Genomic DNA, 20303 nt, shown 5'->3' on the forward strand with positions numbered 1-20303 from the left:
CGCCCCAGAGTCAAAGGCGAGGCATATTCCTCAAACTAGAATGGGCTCGCCTTCCAGAGATGATAGAGTAGAACTGAGCACAAGGGACACGGAGTTTGAAGCCAGAGTCTTTGGGACAGGAGCTGTGGTACCGGCAAAGCTCTAGTGAAGGGTGCAGGCAGATCCAGGGACAGATCATTACAAGGAGCTAGATAACTCTGTTATATAGTATATCTGTTATATGTAGTATATCTGCCTATAGAATGTCTCTTGTGGCTTCCACAGCTGGATGTCCTGGAAGCACTGGAAAACCTACAACCTGACACAGCAATCCCCTGGACATTGTGGACTGCGCGGCATGTGGATGTGGGTCAGGGTCATTGTCAGAGCTAGTGGAAATTAGCAGGGGCAGTTCTGATGACTGTGCCCCAGTCTGATGATGAAATATGTTGTTTGGGGAAGCTTCTTTTGCGTCGGAGGCTCCAGGACATGCGTCTGAGTTAGCTTTGATGGGGCCAGTCTTTTTCAGATGCTTGTGTCGATGTGCTGGCGCCAGATGTTTTTGGCACTTTATGCAACTGAATCACCACGCTTGTTTTGGTCCCTGCAACGCGGAAAGTGTCGATAAGTCTTTATCGATGCTCTGTTTTAAGACTTCTTGGACGACACAGAATGCGTCGACTCATCCTGTTTTGGCTTCAGTTTCCAGCCTGGGTGTGCCAACGCACCCTTGTGAGGCATCGAGATGGCAGAGCTCTTACAATTTCTAGCGTCACTGGCACTTAAGGACTGACTTTTGTCATTACCCAAGGTGGCAGGGGAGCTGTGCTGGAGTTGAAGGGACTCAATCTTCGCTGCACCCATAGAGACATGTGGCTGCAGGGTTGATAAGCTGATTGGTCATGGTCTGGCACCAGACATCAATAGCAGCAGTCATGCCCATCAGTTAGGGACATGATCTGAACACATGAGCAGGCCTTAAACTGGTAGCTCTCTCTTCCACATTCTCATTTCTTCTTCTTTTTTTTGGAGGTAGCACAGAAAAGTGCTATTTGAGGCTTAAAAAAGCAAGGGTAGAAAAAGATGAAAGAAAAAATAGGTGTGATGACAGTTGTCAAAAAAACAGAGGGTCAAGAAAACCATCCTTGCAGAGCATGGAGAGAAATAGACTGAGGAGCTATGCTGACAACTCCCACGCATGTCTTGTCCAGAGACGCCAGGGGGGCTCACTAGCACAGAACATGGCTAATTCTGGCCTGCTTATTGGTGGAAAAAATATTTCCTATGATTTGTTTTAATCTTACATTTCTCCGCCTTTCAGAGAGATCACCATCTTATCGTAAGAGATGAAGGTTCCTTGGCAACAATCCAAACTAATCTTCACCCCCTCTTGAACTCCTGCAGTGAGAGAAATACACAAGTGTCACAAGTGTAATCTGCATATACATGGACACACACACACTCCTGTACTTCTACAATAACAAGCAAGCATCAGAAGTGCAAAAGGGAAACACCCACAGGAGCTAGAATCAGCCACTTACATAGAAGCTACCCTACCCAAAGCCACCCATTTCCTCCCACCCACACAATGATAACCAGTGTCAACCATATATACCCTTAAACATGTCCAGAGCCTCATCAGTACCTGCTAACCCCACACCGACACATACACAGGGAAAAACAGCAGCACCTACACCTATACAGAGTCCCACCCTCAAGCACCACACAGCCACATCCAACACCACTTCCACCTTCCTCCCACCCCAAGAGACAAACACATACATGGAGAACACTCACAGCCAAGCCCAGAATCCCATTATACCTCATCCCGATCTCCATCACCACCTGACACAGCCGCACCCAGAGTCAGAATATATATAAGAACATAAGACACGGCATACTAGGTCATACCAAGGGTCCATCAGCCCAGCATCCTGTTTCCAACAGTGGCCAATCCAGGCCATAAGAACCTGGCAATTATCCAAACATTAAATAAATCATAAGTTACTATTGCTTATTAATTACCGTAATAGAAGTTTATGGATTTTTCTTCTAGGAACTTATCCAAACCTTTTTTAAACCCAGTTACACTAACTGCTATAACCACATCCTCTGGCAATGAATTCCAGATCTTAACTTCGCACTGAGTGAAAAAGAATTTTCTTAGATTTGTTTTAAATGAGCTACTTGCTAACATCATGGAGTGCCCCCTGGTCCTTCTATTATCTGACAGAGTAAATCACCGATTTACATTAACTTGTTCAAGTCCTTTCATGATTTTATAGACTTATCATATCCCCCCTCAGTTGCCTCTTCTCCAAACTGAGCAGCCCTAACCTCTTTAGCCTTTCCTCATAGTGCAGCCGTTCCATGACCCTTATCATTTTGGTCGCCCTTCTCTCCACTTTCTCTAGTGCAGCTATATCCTTTTTGAGATACAATAACCAGAACTGCACACAGTATTCAAGGGGCGGTCTCACCATGGAGCAATAAAGAAGCATTACAACATTCTCCAGTTTATTTTCCATTCCCTTCCTAATAATTCCTAACATTCTGTTTGCTTTTTTGATCACCATAGCACTCTGGGCCGACGATTTCAATGTATTATCCACTATGACGCCTAGATCTCTTTCCTGGGTGGTAACTCCTAAGATTGTATAACTACAGCAAGGGTTATTTTTCCCTATATGCATCACCTTGCACTTGTCCACATTAAATTTCATCTGCCATTTGGATGCCCAATCTTCCAGTCTTGCAAGGTCCTCCTGTAATGTATCACAGTCTGCTTGTGATTTAACAACTCTGCATAATTTTGTATCATCCACAAATTTGATCACCTCACTCTTCATACCCCTTTCCAGATCATTTATAAATATATTAAAAAACACCAGTCCATGTCCAGATCCCTGAGGCACTCTACTGTTACCTTTTTCCACTGTGAAAACTGACCATTTAATCCTACTCTCTGTTTCCTGTCTTTTAACCAACTTGCAATCCACAAAGGGACATCGCCTCCTATTCCATGACTTTTTACTTTTCCTAGAAGCCTCTCATGTGGGACTTTGTCAAACGCCTTCTGAAAATCCAAGTACACTACATCTACCAGTTCACCTTTATCCAAATGTTTATTCACCCCTTCAAAAAAATGTAGGAGATTTGTGAAGCAAGACTTCCCTTGAGTAAATCCATGTTGGCTGTGTCCCACCAAACCAGGTCTATGTAAATGTTCTGTGATTTTATTGTTTATAACAGTTTCCATGATTTTTCCCGGCACTGAAGTCAGGCTCACTGGTCTATAGTTTCCCGGATCACCCCGGATCCCTTTTTAAATATTGGGGTTACATTGGCCATCTTCCAATCTTCGGGTACAACAGATGATTTTCATGATAGGTTACAAATTAATTGAAATACGTCTGAAATTTCATATTTTAGTTCCTTCAGAACTCTGGGGTGTATACCATCCGGTCCAGGTGATTTACTACTCTTCAGTTTGTCAATCAGGCCTACCACATCTTCCAGGTTCATCGTGATTTGGTTCAGTTGATCAGAATCATCACCCAAGAAAACCTTCTTTGGAATGGGTGTCTCCTGAACATCCTCTTCAGTAAACACCAAAGCAAAGAAATTGTTTAATCTTTCCACGATGGCCTTATCGTCTCTAAGTTCCCCTTTAAACCCCTCGATCATCCAACGGTCCAACTGACTCCCTCGCAAGCTTCCTCCTTTGGATATATTTTTTAAAAAGTTTTTATTGTGAGTTTTTTCCTCTATGGCCAACTTCTTTTCAAATTCTCTCTTAGCCTGTCTGATCAATGTCATAAAAACATAAGAAATTGCCATGCTGGGTCAGAACAAGGGTCCATCAAGCCCAGCATCCTGTTTCCAACAGAGGCAAAAACCAGGCCACAAGAACCTGGCAATTACCCAAACACTAAGAAGATCCCATGCTACTGATGCAATTAATAGCAGTGGCTATTCCCTAAGTAAACTTGATTAATAGCCATTAATGGACTTCTCCTCCAAGAACTTATCCAAACCTTTTTTTGAACCCAGCTACACTAACTGCACTAACCACATCCTCTGGCAACAAATTCCAGAGCTTTATTGTGCGTTGAGTGAAAAATAATTTTCTCCGATTAGTCTTAAATGTGCTACTTGCTAACTTCATGGAATGCCCCCTAGTCCTTCTATTATTCAAAAGTGTAAATAACAGAGTCACATCTACTCGTTCAAGACCTCTCATGATCTTAAAGACCTCTATCATATCCCCCCCAGCCGTCTCTTCTCCAAACTGAACAGCCCTAATCTCTTCAGCCTTTCCTCATAAGGGAGCTGTTCTATCCCCTTTATCATTTTGGTTGCCCTTCTCTGTACCTTCTCCATCGCAACTATATCTTTGAGATGCAGCAACCAGAATTGTACACAATATTCAAGGTTCACGTGGAACAGGGAGCATTTCAGAGAACGCCACCCTGGAGGTTCTGGATTTCAGCTTCCTACCTAAAATCCTAAATTTGGCTTCCAGAACCTCTCTCCCACATTTTCCTATGTCGTTGGTGCCCACATGTACCACGACAGCCGGCTCCTCCCCAGCACTGTCTATAATCCTATTTAGGTGACACATGAGGTCTGCCACCTTCGCACCACGCAGGCAAGTTACCAGGCGGTCCTCATGTCCACCAGCCACCCTGCTATCTACATTTCTAATAATCGAATCACCAACTATGATGGCTGGCCTAACCCTTCCCTTCTCCCATTATTACTGCACTACCAATTTGGTTAGCTTCCCTAATTTCTCTTAGCATTTCACTGTCCATCTCACCATCTTGACCAGGTGGACAGTAGTATACCCCTATCACTATAGTCTTCCCCGACACACAAGGGATTTCTACCCATAAAGATTCAATTTTGTATTTAGTCTCATGCAGGATGTTTATCCTGTTGGACTCTATGCCATCCCGGACATAAAGTGCCACACCTCCTCCCGAGTGCTCCTCTCTGTCATTGCGATATAATTTGTACACCGGTATAGCAGTGTCCCATTGGTTATCCTCTTTCCACCATGTCTCTGAGATGCCAATTAAGTCTATGTCATCATTTACTACTATACATTCTAATTCTCCCATCTTACTTCTTAGACTTCTGGCATTAGCATACAAACATTTCAAAGTTTGTTTTTTGTTTGTATTTTCATTCTGCTTTTTAATTGATAGGGATAAGTTAGGAGTTTTTTTTAGCTCTGGTGAGTTTTTGGTTACAGGCACTTGGACTACTTTTCTTATTATTGGAACCTCACTGTCGGGATGCCCTAATTCTAATGCATCATAGGAAAATTAGGGCTTACCTCCGATAATTTTCGTTCCTGTAGTACCAAGGATCAGTCCAGACTCCTGGGTTGTGCCTCCGCACCAGCAGATGGAGACAGAGCCAAACTTGTCAGGCTCCCCTTATATATACCAGGGTGCCACCCACAGCCTGTCAGTATAACACAATGTCAAAGCAGAACTCGGAAACTAAACACTAACTAAACCCCCCGGAATATTAACCGAAGAAACCCCGGGCCCACAGTCCCCAATGAGAGACCTGCCCCGGAAAGAAAATCAGCATATAGCTACTGAACCATATAAGGAAATCTCGCCCCCTTCTCAGAACAGACAACAACGCAGCGGACTCTCTGAAAACAGAGAAAAAAAACACAGAGGGCGGGACTCTGGACTGATCCTTGGTACTACAGGAACGAAAATTATCGGAGGTAAGCCCTAATTTTCCTTTCCCTGTACGTACCAGATCAGTCCAGACTCCTGGGATGTACCAGAGCTGAAACCACTTGGGGTGGGATTCGGAGAGGCCCACTCTTAAAACGCCTGCTCCGAAGCTGCCATCACTTGAACACTGAACATTCAAAAAAAATAATGACGGGCAATGCCAAGAGGCAGCCCTGCAAAAAACTCCTGTGTAGAGATCCGCATACACTCCGCCCAGGAAACCGCCTGGGACCTTGTCGAACGGCCCTTGAGTCCCCCGCGGAACCAACTTACCGCAAAGGAAAGTATGCGGAACCTATAACCTCCTTCAACCAGCGAGCCACGGGAACCTTGGAGGCCATACTTCCCTTCCTTTGGCCCTGACAGATTACCAGGAGGTGAATCGGAAATCGATATCCTTCGACACCTCCAACTACCGCGGGAAAGATGCACACACATCCAACTTCCTCAAATCCATCGCCAAGGGATCCGACTCCCGGATATCGTCAAGGAAGGAAGTTCCACCGACCAATACCGGTGCAAGGAGAATACTACCTTTGGGAGAACTGAGGGGACCATGCACCGTGTCACCCCGGCTAGTGGAATTCGTAAGAAAAGGCTCCCCGCAAGATAAGGCCTAAAGCCCTGACACTCTACTGGCAGGCACCCCCAAGAACACTGCCTGCAACGTAATGTCCTTAAGGGTTGCCTTTTGAAAAGGTGTGAAAGGAGGAGCAGATAGGGCTTTGGGGACCCTCAAGGTGGCCGCAAACTGAACCGCCACTGATCCGCCCCTTCGGGACTCGGTGCAAAACCCGGACGTGCCGCAAAGCAACCCCCGAAAGCAACCGACAGCCGCTACCTGTACCCTTAGGTAACTACAGGATAGCCCGAGAGCCAGAAGAAAGCCAAAGCTGAAAACGGAGTACCGAGGAGCGGGAATTGACCGTCCAACGCATCATAATTCGAAGATATTCCACACTCACGCCACCGCCAAGAAAATTGACTCCTTCAGCGATCTTAGCAAGGCGGTACCATTGTGTCACAGTAATCTTTGGCCCTAAGCCGACGCCTTTCAACTTCACGCCGCCCGCCAAGGCAATCTACCTGATCACAAACACATAGGACCCTGGAGGAGGAGATCCGGAAGTTACGGCAACCACCGCGGTGCCTCCACCGCCAGGTTGAGGAGAACCGCCACCAGGGCCTTCCTAGCCATGCAGGAGCCAGATGGGTCTCTAAGCGCCGAAGGATTCCGCTAATCAGAGGCCAAGGAGGAAGACGTAGATAAGACTCTTCGTGGGCCACGGTAACGTCAGGGCAGCTACTCCTCCTGTCCCGTGTCTCCCCGGCGAGCCAAGAACCATGGAGCCTTGGCCTTCTGGAACGTTGCCATCAGATCCCTAGACGGCGTGCCCCATTTGACGCAGATGAGATGGGAGGCCCTGCCTGTCAGTCCCATTCTACTGGGCCGACATGCTGGCGGCCCAAAATCCACATGAACTTTGTCGACCCTTGCTATGCGAGATGCTGCTATGCTTAGCAGGTGACGCTCCGTCCACCGCGGCCGGAGACTAGCGAAGACCACCAGCTAACTTCTAGTTCCCCTGTGCCGAACAATGTAGGCCACCGTTGCCGCGTTGTCTGAGAGAACCCGAACTGACCTTCGGGGAAACATAGATCGGTCAACAGCCCTGAATTGACTTCCACCCTCAGACCAAAAAGGCTCGCATCCAAGGTGACCCCCGTCCAATCAGGTGACCCCCGTCCAGTCGAGCTTCGTCAGAGGCGACGGGGAAGAAAACTGCACCGACACCGTGGATTGCAAGAACGCATGTGCACGAAAACCAGGGTACCAGGCCCCGCGTTGCCATCATGGATCCTATCCTCTGTAGATAAAACCAAACAGTCGGCGGCTAATTCTGAAACAAAGGTCGAACCTGCCCCCGTCATGTGTGGCCCTGCTCCGATAAAAGAATACGTCCCCTGGCTAGTCTCGAGCAACGCTTCCTAGAACTCCAGGAACTGAGAGGGAACGAGGCCTCTTTGTGGGGTTTGCCACCCCGCCTAGGGAACGCCCCAACCGCATCGCGAGTGATGGTTAACCACAGGGGCTCCGACATCGCCCGAGCAGCCACGAGGGCAACAATAGTCCACCTTCCGCAGCTGTGCCGCTACGACCACCATGACTTTGGTAACGGTCCGGGGCTGCATCCAGCCCAAAAGGCAAGGCTGGAAAACTGCTAGACTTTCGCCCCAGACGTACAACCCGAGATGGTTCTGGTGATCCACAGTGCGCCCACCAAGAAGATAAGCCTCTGTGAGATTCCGGAAGGCCAGGAATTGTCCCCCCGGCCGTATCAAGGCAATGGCGGACCGTGGCGCCTTCGTGCGAGGGATGGGATCCGCCACCTATGGACCCCACTTGCGATCTGATATGGGCAGGAAGGTTCCTTCCTCCTTTGAATCGTCAAAGGAAAGGAGTAATGTCCAGTTCCTCGCTCCTCATGTGGGACCGGCCCAACTGCTCTCATCTGGGACAACCTTACCAAGGTTTGCTGGACCTCTTGGCGCTTGTCTGCGTTTCCGCACGGTGTTCGATTACCAACAGTACTCCCTGATCTGACGTGATCCTTGCCCATTCCGCGTAGAAGAGAGAGAAACCTGGGTACCGAGGCATGAACCGGCTAGAAATCATCGTGCGGGCTTAACACGGGCCAGGGAAAAGCATGGCCAAAACGCCTGCCCGGAAAAACCGAGGCTTCTGATGCCCCCCCCCCCCCGAGCGAAGGGAGGAGGAAGGGGAAGGAGCACCTGGGCGCGAGTCCACCGGTTTCCCTCCGAAAAGAGACCTGGAAGAGAAGGATGAACTGGGACGTGGACTCTCCTCCAGAAGACGACACTCCTCATCCTTCCCCAGGAGCTAATTCATATCATCCAACTCCTTCCCAAACAGCAGCTTCCCCTTGATTGGCAATGAACCCGGCATGGACTCGGATGCGCCATCCGGCGACCAGTTCCGCCATCCCAGCAGCCGCCTCACAGAGCCAGTAGCTGCCATGGAGCGTGCAGAAAGCCGCAAATGATCATACAGAGCGTCCGCACCGCAGACCAGTCCCGGCTCTCGGTGTTCGGCCTGGGGCACCTCCAGTCCCGATCGGCCCTCCTTGGCCAGAAGCCATTGGCCCAGCGTAGACCGGCTCTGAGTGCGAGATCACTGCAAATTGCTCACTGCAAATTGCTGTCCAGGCCCCTAGGGCCAGGACCCCAGAGCCCCTCTTCAATTGGATTTCCGACTTCTAGAACAGTGGCCCCCCCAGGACCGGTATGGTAGTGCGCTTTGCGACCGCCGACATGGCTGCGTCCCCCTTGGGAGCTCGCAGAACTTCCAAGACGTCCTGCAGTAAGGGTAAAGCTGGCCCATCATTTTCGAAACCTTTAATCCCAAGTCCGGTGTATGAGCTGAAAGTGGGAAGGCAAGGTCGTCGGGGTCCACTCAGCCCCCGCAACACCAGATCCATGGGAGCGAGCCTAGACTCCTCTGGAGGTTTAGCGATCCTCAACTCCACCAGGCTGGCTGGTATGAAGGGTCCCAGTTTGTCCCTACGGAAGGGACGGATGACCCCGGGAACCTCTCCCACCGAAGTCTGGCCCCGCTTCATAGCCCCTGACGGCATGGCTCCGTCTACCTCTACCCCCCTCGGGGGTGGGGACAGGCCTATCAAATCTTCCTCCGACGTGGCCTCCGAGGAAACCGAGGCGTCCTGTGGCGGGAGGGTCCTCCGAGCCCTCTTTGCCCGCCAAAAATCCTGCAGCGGCCTCCCCCCGCCCAGATAGTTAACTTTGCCCCAATACTTTTAAAAAAGACAATGTCCCAAGCAAAAACTTACTGATTCCTTTCAGCCACCAGCAAGGTGATCCTCTCCTCTCAGTGTTCCCACTGCGTAAGTGAGTTCTGGTTAGTATCCGGGCTGCGCTATTTTGAATCAGTTGAAGGGGATAAAGTGAGGAATCTGGTAGTCCTAGGTAAAGTGCATTGCAATAGTCTAGCCCAGAAAAGACTAGAGGTTGAAGGATGGTTCTGTAATCACGGTAGAAAAGTAATGGTCGAAGGTGTTTTAGAAGCCTTAGTTTATAAAAGTTTATAAAAGGATTTTTTAGTAAGTGAAGAGATATGCTGTTTCAACTAAAGATCTGAGTTTATGATTATTCCTAGGTTTGTGGCATGACGTGTTATGGGAATAGTGGTGTTATTTATTAGTAGATGTGGTGGTGGGCCTATTGAGGGGTCTGAAATAGAGGATAAATGTATGATTTCAGTTTTTGAAGAATTTAGTTTAAGCCGATTATGGGAGAGCCAGGAGTTTATGGTGGATAAGTTAAGAGAAACCATGGATAATGTAGCTGACCAGGATGTTTTATATGGAACAAAAAACTGGATATCATCTGCGTAGATTTTGAATTGTAGATTGAGAGAAGATAGAATATTACATAGAGGAATGAGATATATGTTAAACAGAATGGGGGATAATGATGAGCCTTGAGGGACGCCGGAATTAATGATGTAAGGGGTGGAAGAGTGCTGATTGTAATTAACTTGTTGAGGACGGTCAGAAAGGAAAGATGAGAACCAATTCAAAACTGTTCCTGTAATGCCTATGGTTTTTAATCCTGAAATGAGAATTTGGTGATCCACTGTATCGAATGCTGATGAGATATCTAAGAAGACTATAATGTAATCTGTGTATGAGTCAAAAGCACGAAAGAAGGTATCAAAAGAAGAGAGAGTGTTTCTGTGGAGTGTCCCTTTCTGAATCCATGTTGGTTAATGTGAAGAATATTATATTCTGAGAGGAAATCTGTTAACTGGCATAGTACTACGGATTCTATTAATTTCGCTAAGGAGGTGAGGGTGGCAATCGGTCTGTAGTTGTTAAGATCTGTTGTATCTTTAGCTTTAAATTTTAAAATTGGTAATATAGACGTCTTTTTCAAGGCGTGGGGGAATTCTCCGGTTTCTAGGGACTGATTAACCAGGAGGCAGAGAAAGAAGCAAGCCTCCTGTTTAAGGGCTTTGAAGAAGATTCCCGAGCATGGATTGTAAGGAGAGTTAGAAGGTTTGTGTTTGCTTATAATGTTCAGAATGGAACTTTCTAATATAGGAGAGAATTGTGACAATAATTGATTGGAGACTTCTTTTCCCTGTGTGGGATAGGGTAGATTAGAGAATTCCTTCGAGATACTGGAAACCTTTGTTTCAAAGTGTTTGGCGATTTCATTACAGAAGTTAATATCAGAGTTGATGGCATTTTCGTTTTGGGGAATGGTAAGAGATTTTACAATATTGAACAGTACATTGGGATTGCCATTGGCTTTGGAGATTATGTTTGCATAGTGAAGTTTTTTTGTTAGGTTTATTTCTTTATTATAGTGACGTAATGTGCAGCGGTATGCATTTTTTGTTTCAGTGGTTCTGGTAATACGCCATTTTCGTTCTAATTTCCTGAGAAAAGTTTTGAGAGTGTGTAAAGATTTTGTGTACCAGGGGGCATTGGCTTTCTTTCTATTGTTGTTAAATTTCATTAACTTAAGAGGGGCTATAATGTCTAAGGCATTTGTAATCGCGGTGTTCCAAGACATTACAGTGTCATTTATATTGGACAAGCCGTAAAGCCCGTTAAAACGGGCTACATCCCTCTGTCTCTCACCTCCCCCTCATTCTCTCTCCCCTCACTCTTCACCACCCCCCTCCCCCACCCACTCCTCTCCCACCCTCCCTCTCCTCACTCAGTCCCCCCTCTCCCTCACTCCCTCCTCTCCCTCACGCCCTCCCACTCAGTCCCCCCTCTCCCTCCCACTCACTCAGTCCCCCTCTCCCTCCCTCCCACTCAGTCCCTCCCTTCACCCACCTCCATTTCCTCCCGGCGCCGTAAGCGCGACTTCCCGCAACCCTCACCCGGCTCCATTGACTCCTCCCGCTCCTGCCGGCAGATCTCGGGGGGGGTGTCACTCCCGCCGCGCGGCAGTGACCCCCGCGAGATCTGCCGGCAGATCTGGGGAGGAGAAGTAGCGGCACCGCGCGCGCGCGGTGCCGCTACTTCTCCTCCCGCTCCTGCCGGCAGATCTCGGGGGGGGGGCGCGGGAGTGACACCCCCCCCCCGAGATCTGCCGGCAGATCTGGGGAGGAGAAGTAGCGGCACCGCGCGCGCGCGGCGCCGCTGCTTCTCCTCCCGCTCCTGCCGGCAGATCTCGGGGGGCGCGGGAGTGACACCCTCCCCCCCCCGAGATCTGCCGGCAGATCTGGGGAGGAGAAGCAGCGGCGCCGCGCGCGCGCGGCGCCGCTGCTTCTCCTCCCGCTCCTGCGGCCCCACCGCCATTTTTTTTTTCCTGATCGACGTCCTTGCCCGCACATGCGCAGTAGAGCTGCGCTCTACTGCGCATTTGCGGGCCGTCGGTCACAGGCCATTTATAAGGTAGATGATAGAGTAGTGGGTAGGTTAGGTGAAACTGTTTCCACAAAGGAGTCAGCATTGATGAATTTCCTTTTATATACTGTCAGCTGTGAGCAGTAGAGGGAACTGGAACTCCTCAGACTTGGGATCAGCAATGCTCGTTGTAAAGGTCTCATATGAGCAAAAGCTCATGGAACCACCTCCAGAATGGATGCCATGGAGCCGAGGACCTGAAGATAGTCCCAGGCTTTGGGCATCGGGAGCAACAACAATTGCCGAACTTGCTCCATCAATTTTGTCAGTCTGTCTGGGGGAAGAGAAACTTTTCCGACACTGGTATCGAATCTGCCTCCCAGAAAATCCATCTTCTGAGAAGAAATAAAATTGCTTTTGGATGGATCACCCAGCTGAGGGACTCCAGGAGACTGACTACCTTGCTGGTAGCTTCTAGACAGAGAACCCTCGATTTCGCCCAGATGGTAGGGATGAATCAGAAACCCTTGCCTCTTCAAGGCCGCCGCCGCCACCACCACCACCAAGACTTTGGTGAACATGCGGGGGGCCGTAGCTAGACCGAACGGCAGAATGCAGAACTGGAAATGCATCCCCAGGATCATGAAGCGAAGAAATTTCTGATGATCCTCGTGAATGGGTATGTGTAAGTATGCTTCCATTAGGTCCAGGGACACTAAGAATTCACCTTTGCGGACCGCTGCTATAATGGAGTGAAGACTTTCCATGCGGAATCTTAAGAGCCTTGTTTACCTTTTTGAGGTCCAAAATGGGTCGGAAGGATCCCTCCCCTTCTTTGGGACTATGAAATAGATAGAGTATCGCCCTATCTTCCAGTGTTCTGGAGGGACAGGTTTTACTGCCCCAAGAGACAGCAGGCAGTCGAGGGTCTGTCGCACTCCGCAGGGAGAAATCGTAAAAGAATCTTGGATTGGCCGAGCAAATTCCAAAGCGTAGCCGAGTTCTATAATGTTTAGGACCCACTGATTGGAGGTTATTCTGGCCCATGCCTCGTGGAACTGGGATAATCGTCCTCCAACCCGAGGTATCGAAGGATGGGCCAACCTTATCTCATTGAGGAGTCTTGGAGACGAGGGACATGGCAGGTCCTCCTTCATGAGACGTTTTGTGGCCTCGAAAGGAAGTGTTCCAGGATTGAGGCCTAGCAATAGGCTGTCGTTGACCTGCCGGCTGCTGTCTGTTCTGATGAAACAGACACTGACCCTGAAAATGAGAGCGGGCCGACGGAAAGCCTCAGGAAGGCTTCGGTCTGTCCTCCTGCAACTTGTGAACTTTATTTTCATCCAGGGACTTTATCAACTGCTCCAAGTCGTCACCGAAGAGAAACTTGCCTTTAAACGGTATATCACCTAACTGAATCTTGGACGAAACGTCCGCTGACCAGTTATGCAGCCAGAGGAGATGCCTTGTGGACACGGCGGATGACATGGTACAAGAGGAATTGTGGAGGAGGTCATACAGTGCATCAGCACCGTATGCCATTGCCACTTCCAAGCGTTCCGTTTGTTCTGACTTTCCCGGAGGGAGGTTTCTGGATGTTAACAACTGTTGGACCCATCGGAGGCTCGCCCGGAGCATGTAACTACTGCACACCGCTGCTCAGATGCCTAGGGCTGAAACCTCAAAAATGCGTTTGAGAAGGTCTTCAAGCTTCCTATCCTGGAGATCCTTGAGGGCCGCTGCTCCTGCGACCGGAATTGTAGTCCGCTTCGTAACAGCCGATACTGAAGCGTCTACCTTGGGGGACTTCAGGAGCTCCAGGGATTCCTTGAGCAAAGGATAAAGTTTATCCATAGCCCGACCAACCCTTAAGCCAGCATCCGGAACGTCATCAGCTGCTGGAGCATGGGATGGAAAGGAAAAGCTTTGGTCGGAGCCCGCAACAACGCCAGGATCGGGTCCACAGATTCCTATGGTGGAGTGTGTTGAGGAAGTTCCACTCCGAGTTCTGATAGGACAGAGGGAATAAGAGGCTCCAACTCCTCCTTGTGAAACAGTCGGACCACCTTCGGATCATCTCCATCCAGAGGAGCCAGCTTTTCCAGGTCCTCTTCAGACCCCATGCTGGCAGGAGACAAAGCAGAAGGAATTGCGTCCGCAGCCCCATTGTCCGGACCCTCCAGAAGGGCAGAACGGCCCGAAACCAGGGACCCCCGCAACTTAGCGACCTGCAGAGATGCTCGTAAATCTTGGCGCTTGGCTACTCTGGGGGCGGCCCCTGTGAATGTCTCAAAGGCAAAACCCCACTCTGCTGAGACTGCGAAGCTAAAAAAGCTATATGCATCAGGAGAACAAAATCCAAAGAAAAGTGGTTTGAAATGGACCACTCCTTTCCCCCTCCCCTCGGGGAGTCGGGGTCTCTGTCAAAATCGTCCTGGTCCTGATCAGAAGGACCCCCCCAGGACAGTCATGACCCGGGGATAAACCTGGAGGAAGCTCCCCTGCCCCCATAGCTCGTGCCTGCGCTTCAGCAAATGTGCTTAAAATGGCCACCGTTCCCACGTTGATGGGGAACCGATCAGACGGAGGCTCCCAAGGTGCCGATCTCTTTGATGCACCTCGGGGCTATGCTAAGCTAGCCGTTATGGAAAACGAGCTGCCTTTCCCTCCAGGAAGGCAGCTCGAGCAAAGGCCTGAATGGGAGAGTCTCGAGGGCTCCCTGCAGGCAACGCAGGAAGATGGCCGCGGCATCGAGGAAGAGAGATGGGAGAAACATGGCAGTAGGAAATGGCAGGGAGCCTATAAATTGAGAAAAAAACGCAGTGATCCTGCACCCGATAAAAAAAGAACACAAACAGGCTGCTCTAAGAATATTTTTTTTTTAATTGGGGCAGTGCCGCGGGGGGAGAGAGGGACCGGACCACCGATAATCTTTACCCCCCGGCGCCAGGAGCGTGCGGGGTAACCAACCCCAGCTCCTATACCTGCAACCAGGGGGGATGATCCCTCAGGACCTGCCTATCCCTTTGAGGATCAGAAAAATTTCTCCGTTCCTTCTTTTCTTTTTTGCTTGATTCACAGTTAAATAAAGCCTCGTTGTTACTTTTTTTTTTTTTTTAAAGGGAAAGAGTCTTAAACCCAGACTGCAGGGTTTGCATCACCTCCATCTGCTGGAGACAGAGAAATACGGAGGGGATGCAGATGACACACCAGGTTACGAGAGAGTGCCCTTCAAGTTTTTCTCTGTCTCCACCTGCTAGAAGGGAGGCATAACCATGGTCTGGACTGATCCGGGTACGTACAGGGAAATGTAAAATTTGGTACATCACTATATTTATGTGAAAAAGAAAAGGTCTCTCCTTTTACACCCAATTCCCTTCCACACTCCCTCAGTCCCACTGCACGCTCCAGGCTCTCTCCTTTTACACCCAATTCCCTTCCACACTCCCTCAGTCCCACTCCCTTTTACACCCAATTCCCTTCCACACTCCCTCAAATCCCACTGCACGCTCCAGGCTCTCTCCCTTTTACACCCAATTCCCTTCCACACTCCCTCAGTCCCACTGCACGCTCCAGGCCCTATCCTTTTACACCCAATTCCCTTCCACACTCCCTCAGTCCCACTGCACGCTCCAGGCTCTCTCCTTTTACACCCAATTCCCTTCCACACTCCCTCAGTCCCACTGCACGCTCCAGGCTCTCTCCTTTTACACCCAATTCCCTTCCACACTCCCTCAGTCCCACTGCACGCTCCAGGCTCTCTCCTTTTACACCCAATTCCCTTCCACACTCCCTCAGTCCCACTGCACGCTCCAGGCTCTCTCCTTTTACACCCAATTCCCTTCTACACTCCCTCAGTCCCACTGCACGCTCCTCAACCACCTCCCTTGCACACTTGCTCAGCCCCGCTACACAAAAGCACTCTCCTTTCCACCTCCCTTCTATATTTAGTCAGCCCCATGTTACACAAACAACTTTGACTGCAATAGAAAGTGAGGGTTTACTCACGCAGGGGGAACGCCGTTGTCCCATTGGTCAAACTGTTCAGTGATACTCCATAGGGTGGGACGCTCTGATTCAAATACAGCAAAGAGTTTACAGCAAAGATCACAACACCACCTGCAAAAAGACAGGAAGAAATTACACACTGTCCACCATCTGCCATAAGAAACAATCGTTTAGGTGTGGAAAAATGTATACGCCTCTGCTGTGTAACTGCGCTGTCACGACTGCCAGGCACTTCGTAAAGACTCGAGGTGCTGAGGCTAGGCCGAATGGTAGTACCTTGTATTGATAAGTGTCTGCGGCCCACCACAAAATCGCAGATATTTGTAATGAGAAGGGGAGATTGCAATATGGGCGTATGCGTCTTGAAGGTCCAGAGAGCTTAGCCAATCCCCTTGTTGAAGTAGAGCAAGCATGGTGCCCAGGAATACCATCCTGAACCGTTCCTTGCGAAGAAATTTATTCAAGGCACGGAGGTCCAGAATAGGCCGGAGGCTGCCGGTCTTTTTTGGAATAAGGAAATATCTGGAGAACCCTTTTCCCTGCTGATTCTGTGGAACCGGTTCCACGGCTCTGACCGACAGAAGGGTTGAGAGCTCTGACTCGAGTTTTCCTGTGTGGACATCTCAACTCCAGGATGGATTGGGTGGGAAGCCCCAGGGGAATTTTTGAAAAATGTAGATGGTAACCATGGGTTACAATGGACAGTACCCACTGGTCCATGGTGATTGGATGCCAATTTGTTGCAAAGTGGCACAAGTGACCCCCCCCCCCCCCCCACTGGACTATGACTGCTGCTCTCTAGGAAAGAGTCAAAATCCAGACGCAGGGCCAGCTTGTGGAGCTGGCTGTGGTCTAGATGTTCTAGTTTGGAGCGCATGTCCCCTCTGAGGTGCCCGAGCCAGTCGTGCACGGGATGCAGGAGGGTAATATCTGCGTAGCCTGTAGACTTGTTTCTTGGGTTCTCTACACGTGGCCCTGCGGGCTATGGAAGGAACATCTGGGAAGACAGTTGACAACTGGTGCAGGGTCTCATGATGGTCCTTTAACTGGGCCACTTCCTCGATCTTATCCCCGAACAGGTTGTCTCCAGTACAGGGTAGATCTGCCAGTATGTCCTGCACTTCCAGGCAGCTGACTCTTTTGAAAACCTGGGACTTGTTGAACCAGATAGATAGCATCTGTCTTTTTATTGATTGGGGGTACCATACCTGGATGTTCCAACAGGTGGTGCATGAGGTCCAAAAGAACTTCATGTACCGGTACTGCCATTATATCTTTTGGAACATCTACAAATTGTAAGACCACTAACGTTTTATGGAGAGCATCTTCCTCCGTGATCAGTGTAAAAGGTATAATCTCAGACATCTGACAAAACTGGCAAAGGAGGTCTTCTGGAGGAGATCTTCGCCTTTCCTCCGGCGGTGAAGGCTCTGAAAGTAGGTCCTTGGATGTCCATGATGAATTATCTGAGGATGCATCGCCCCATGGATTATAGGGGGCTTTCTCCCGGTGGAGCTCCCATTGGAGGAAGCATGCCAAAGCAGACGGGGTGGGAAGGCATCGATAGAATCGGCGCCAGCATCGATGGAATCGGGGCAGATGAGGTGCGCTTGGGTACCGGTAGCCCCGATGGCCCTAGCATAGGCTCCAGCATAGATGGTTCCCGTGGAGAGACGTGACAGAGAATAGATCCTTCCTCCTCCGAGGAGCTTGGTACTGGAATCGGGACCTGCAGAGGCCTTGATGGATGACTCGATGCCAGCGTGTCCGGTGGCACAGGAGACGATAAGGCACCGATGAGCGTATTGAGGTGCTCGAGGAGTGGTGCCACCATTGAGGGAGCTGGTTCCGGGGCCAGTATGGAGGCCAGCAGCAGCGATTGGAAGCCTCTTGAGGCTTTAAGCAATGCCTCTTGGATCATGCGGTCCAATTCCTCCCGGGAAGCCAGCATGGGTGGCACGGCAATCGGGGTAGGAGGCAGGCTAAGTGTCACTGGGGCTTCCATGTGGGCCTGTGGAGGCTCGGTGCCCGGCACCGGTATCGGTGGGGAACGCCTAGGGGTCCCGGGCCCTCTTCGCAGGTAGCTTGATGGAAGACAATGCTGCTGCGGTATCAGTGCAGGCACAGAGGACGATGATGCCGATGTCCTCAATGGAGTCGGTGATGGACAGTCACCCTGTCCACGGTGCTCCTGGCGAATTGTCTCCGAGGTCGATGGACCCTCCACAGTTGGTGGCGCTTGAACTGGCATCGATGGAGCAGTCTGTTTTGAAGCAAACAACTGCTCCACTTTGTCCAGGGAGCACGACGGCCTTTGGGGATCATTTGTGCACAACTAGGGCATCAAAGAACGTCGTGCGAGGGGCCGTTATGGACATGGGTCCTCAGACACTCGGGACATTTGCTAAACACGGTCGCCATGTTAAAATTTGGCGGGTGCACGGTCGGTGACAGTCGGGCACTGAAGTGATAAGCCGCCGGGAACCGACCACAAATACCGGAAAAAACACTTGCCGAGCGTCTGAGGGAACGGAGCGCGATGGATTTTTTGAGAAGAGAAACTTCAAATAGTTCTGTGAGGAAAGTTGTGAGAAATTTCTCACAGAGCTTCTTAGTGTTTGGGTAATTGCCAGGTGCTTGTGGCCTGGTTTTGGCCTCTGTTGGAAACAGGATGCTGGGCTTGATGGACCCTTGTTCTGACCCAGCATGGCAATTTCTTATGTTCTTATGAGCTCCTAAACCGCGAGGCAACTGCTGCACGGAAAAAGAGAGACTGAAGGGGGACCCCTGCTGGCTGCAGGGTTAGTGGCATGCTGGGCATGCTCAGTGTGCCAGTCAAAGTTCTAGACACTTTGACAAAAGTGTTCTGTGACAGGGCTCCATCTGATGATGTCACCCATAGGTGAGGACTAGGACTACCATCCTGCTTGTCCTGGGAAAAAGTTAATTGCTGGCATATTTATTGTATAATCTTATGTCCTTTACCAATCTGTGACAGGAAATGCTACCCATCACACAACTATCGGAGGGGAGCTCAAGTACCCCAGCACACAATAACTTTCACAGGAGAGCTGCTGCTCACACACCTTAGTCTGTACAAGGGAAGAGCAGGACACGCTACCCAGCACACAAGAATTATCAGATGAGAACTGCTGCACCAGCAGGTCAGATTTTCCTTTCATGCTATCTTTGTCTGACTGGGCTCCACTTCACCCATCTACAGCTGGGATACCAACATTGTTTCTCGCTCTGCTTAACCGTGTTCACACAATGAGCACAAAAAGTTAACAGCCTTCCAACCATGGAGGCTGATGATTTCATGTGTGTGCACCAAATTCAGAGGCAGGTTGGGATCCTACATGAATGAGAGTTTTGATGTATAGTTATTTCTTCTTACAATGAATGCATTTCCTGCCAGGTCGTTCCATTTACATGCACAGCAGCTGCACACTCACCTATTGGCTTAGGCACAGCCAGAGACTGAGTACAGTCAAATGGCAGGTTGCTGAGAGACCATATGACAGGATGGACTTTCTGCATGATGTTCAGGGATATAGCCACAATGCTGCAGGTATCTTGACGCACAGCAACCCGCCTGTATAGGAGTACAAGTAGAAGAAAATGAGAGAGAAGCTCCCCAGGAGGCAGAGACAAACAGCATTCGACAGCAGCTCCAAGGTCCATTCTGATTAATAGGAAGAGGAAAGTAAGGTGCATGCTGATGAGGTACAGGAGAAGCTACTAAGGATTTTATTTCCGAGATGTATATTTTAGGTTATACTCTGGCATTTTCCAAGCCTACACATAGCAGTGGGCATAGCTTACATTTATTTTTTATTCAGTTTAATGGACTCCCTGTTAAATATAAATAATTTTACAATTAACCATTGACCTGACTTAATCATCACCTGATGATTTTAGAAATACTTACTGAAGAGAATGGACTAGATAGAAAGTTGATCAAGAAAGTTTTCTAGATTTGGTTATGCCATGGCCTTTGAAGGAAGGTAATGGTGAAATTATTTTTTACCTGATAATTTCCTTCCCTTTAATCCAGACATGGCCAGACCAGACAATCAGGATATGCTCACTGACCAGTAGATGGAGACAGAGATCAACAGACTGACTAATGTCAGTCCTTAACATC

At 49.4% G+C, this 20303-nt stretch overlaps 1 protein-coding gene across 1 annotated transcript in view; it reads right to left on the reverse strand.

Moving 5' to 3' along the window:
- LOC115083418 (cleavage and polyadenylation specificity factor subunit 1-like) overlaps positions 1 to 20303 on the reverse strand; it is a gene marked incomplete in the record, with an annotated part of 265845 nt that overhangs the window by 182002 nt on the left and 63540 nt on the right. Inside the window, 3 exon segments of the mRNA XM_029587223.1 lie at positions 1284 to 1377; positions 16157 to 16267; positions 19612 to 19751. Of these exon segments, the coding sequence (XP_029443083.1) occupies positions 1284 to 1377; positions 16157 to 16267; positions 19612 to 19751 (345 nt within the window).

Source organism: Rhinatrema bivittatum, chromosome 2, assembly GCF_901001135.1.
Source record: "Rhinatrema bivittatum chromosome 2, aRhiBiv1.1, whole genome shotgun sequence".
NCBI lineage: Eukaryota > Metazoa > Chordata > Amphibia > Gymnophiona > Rhinatrematidae > Rhinatrema > Rhinatrema bivittatum.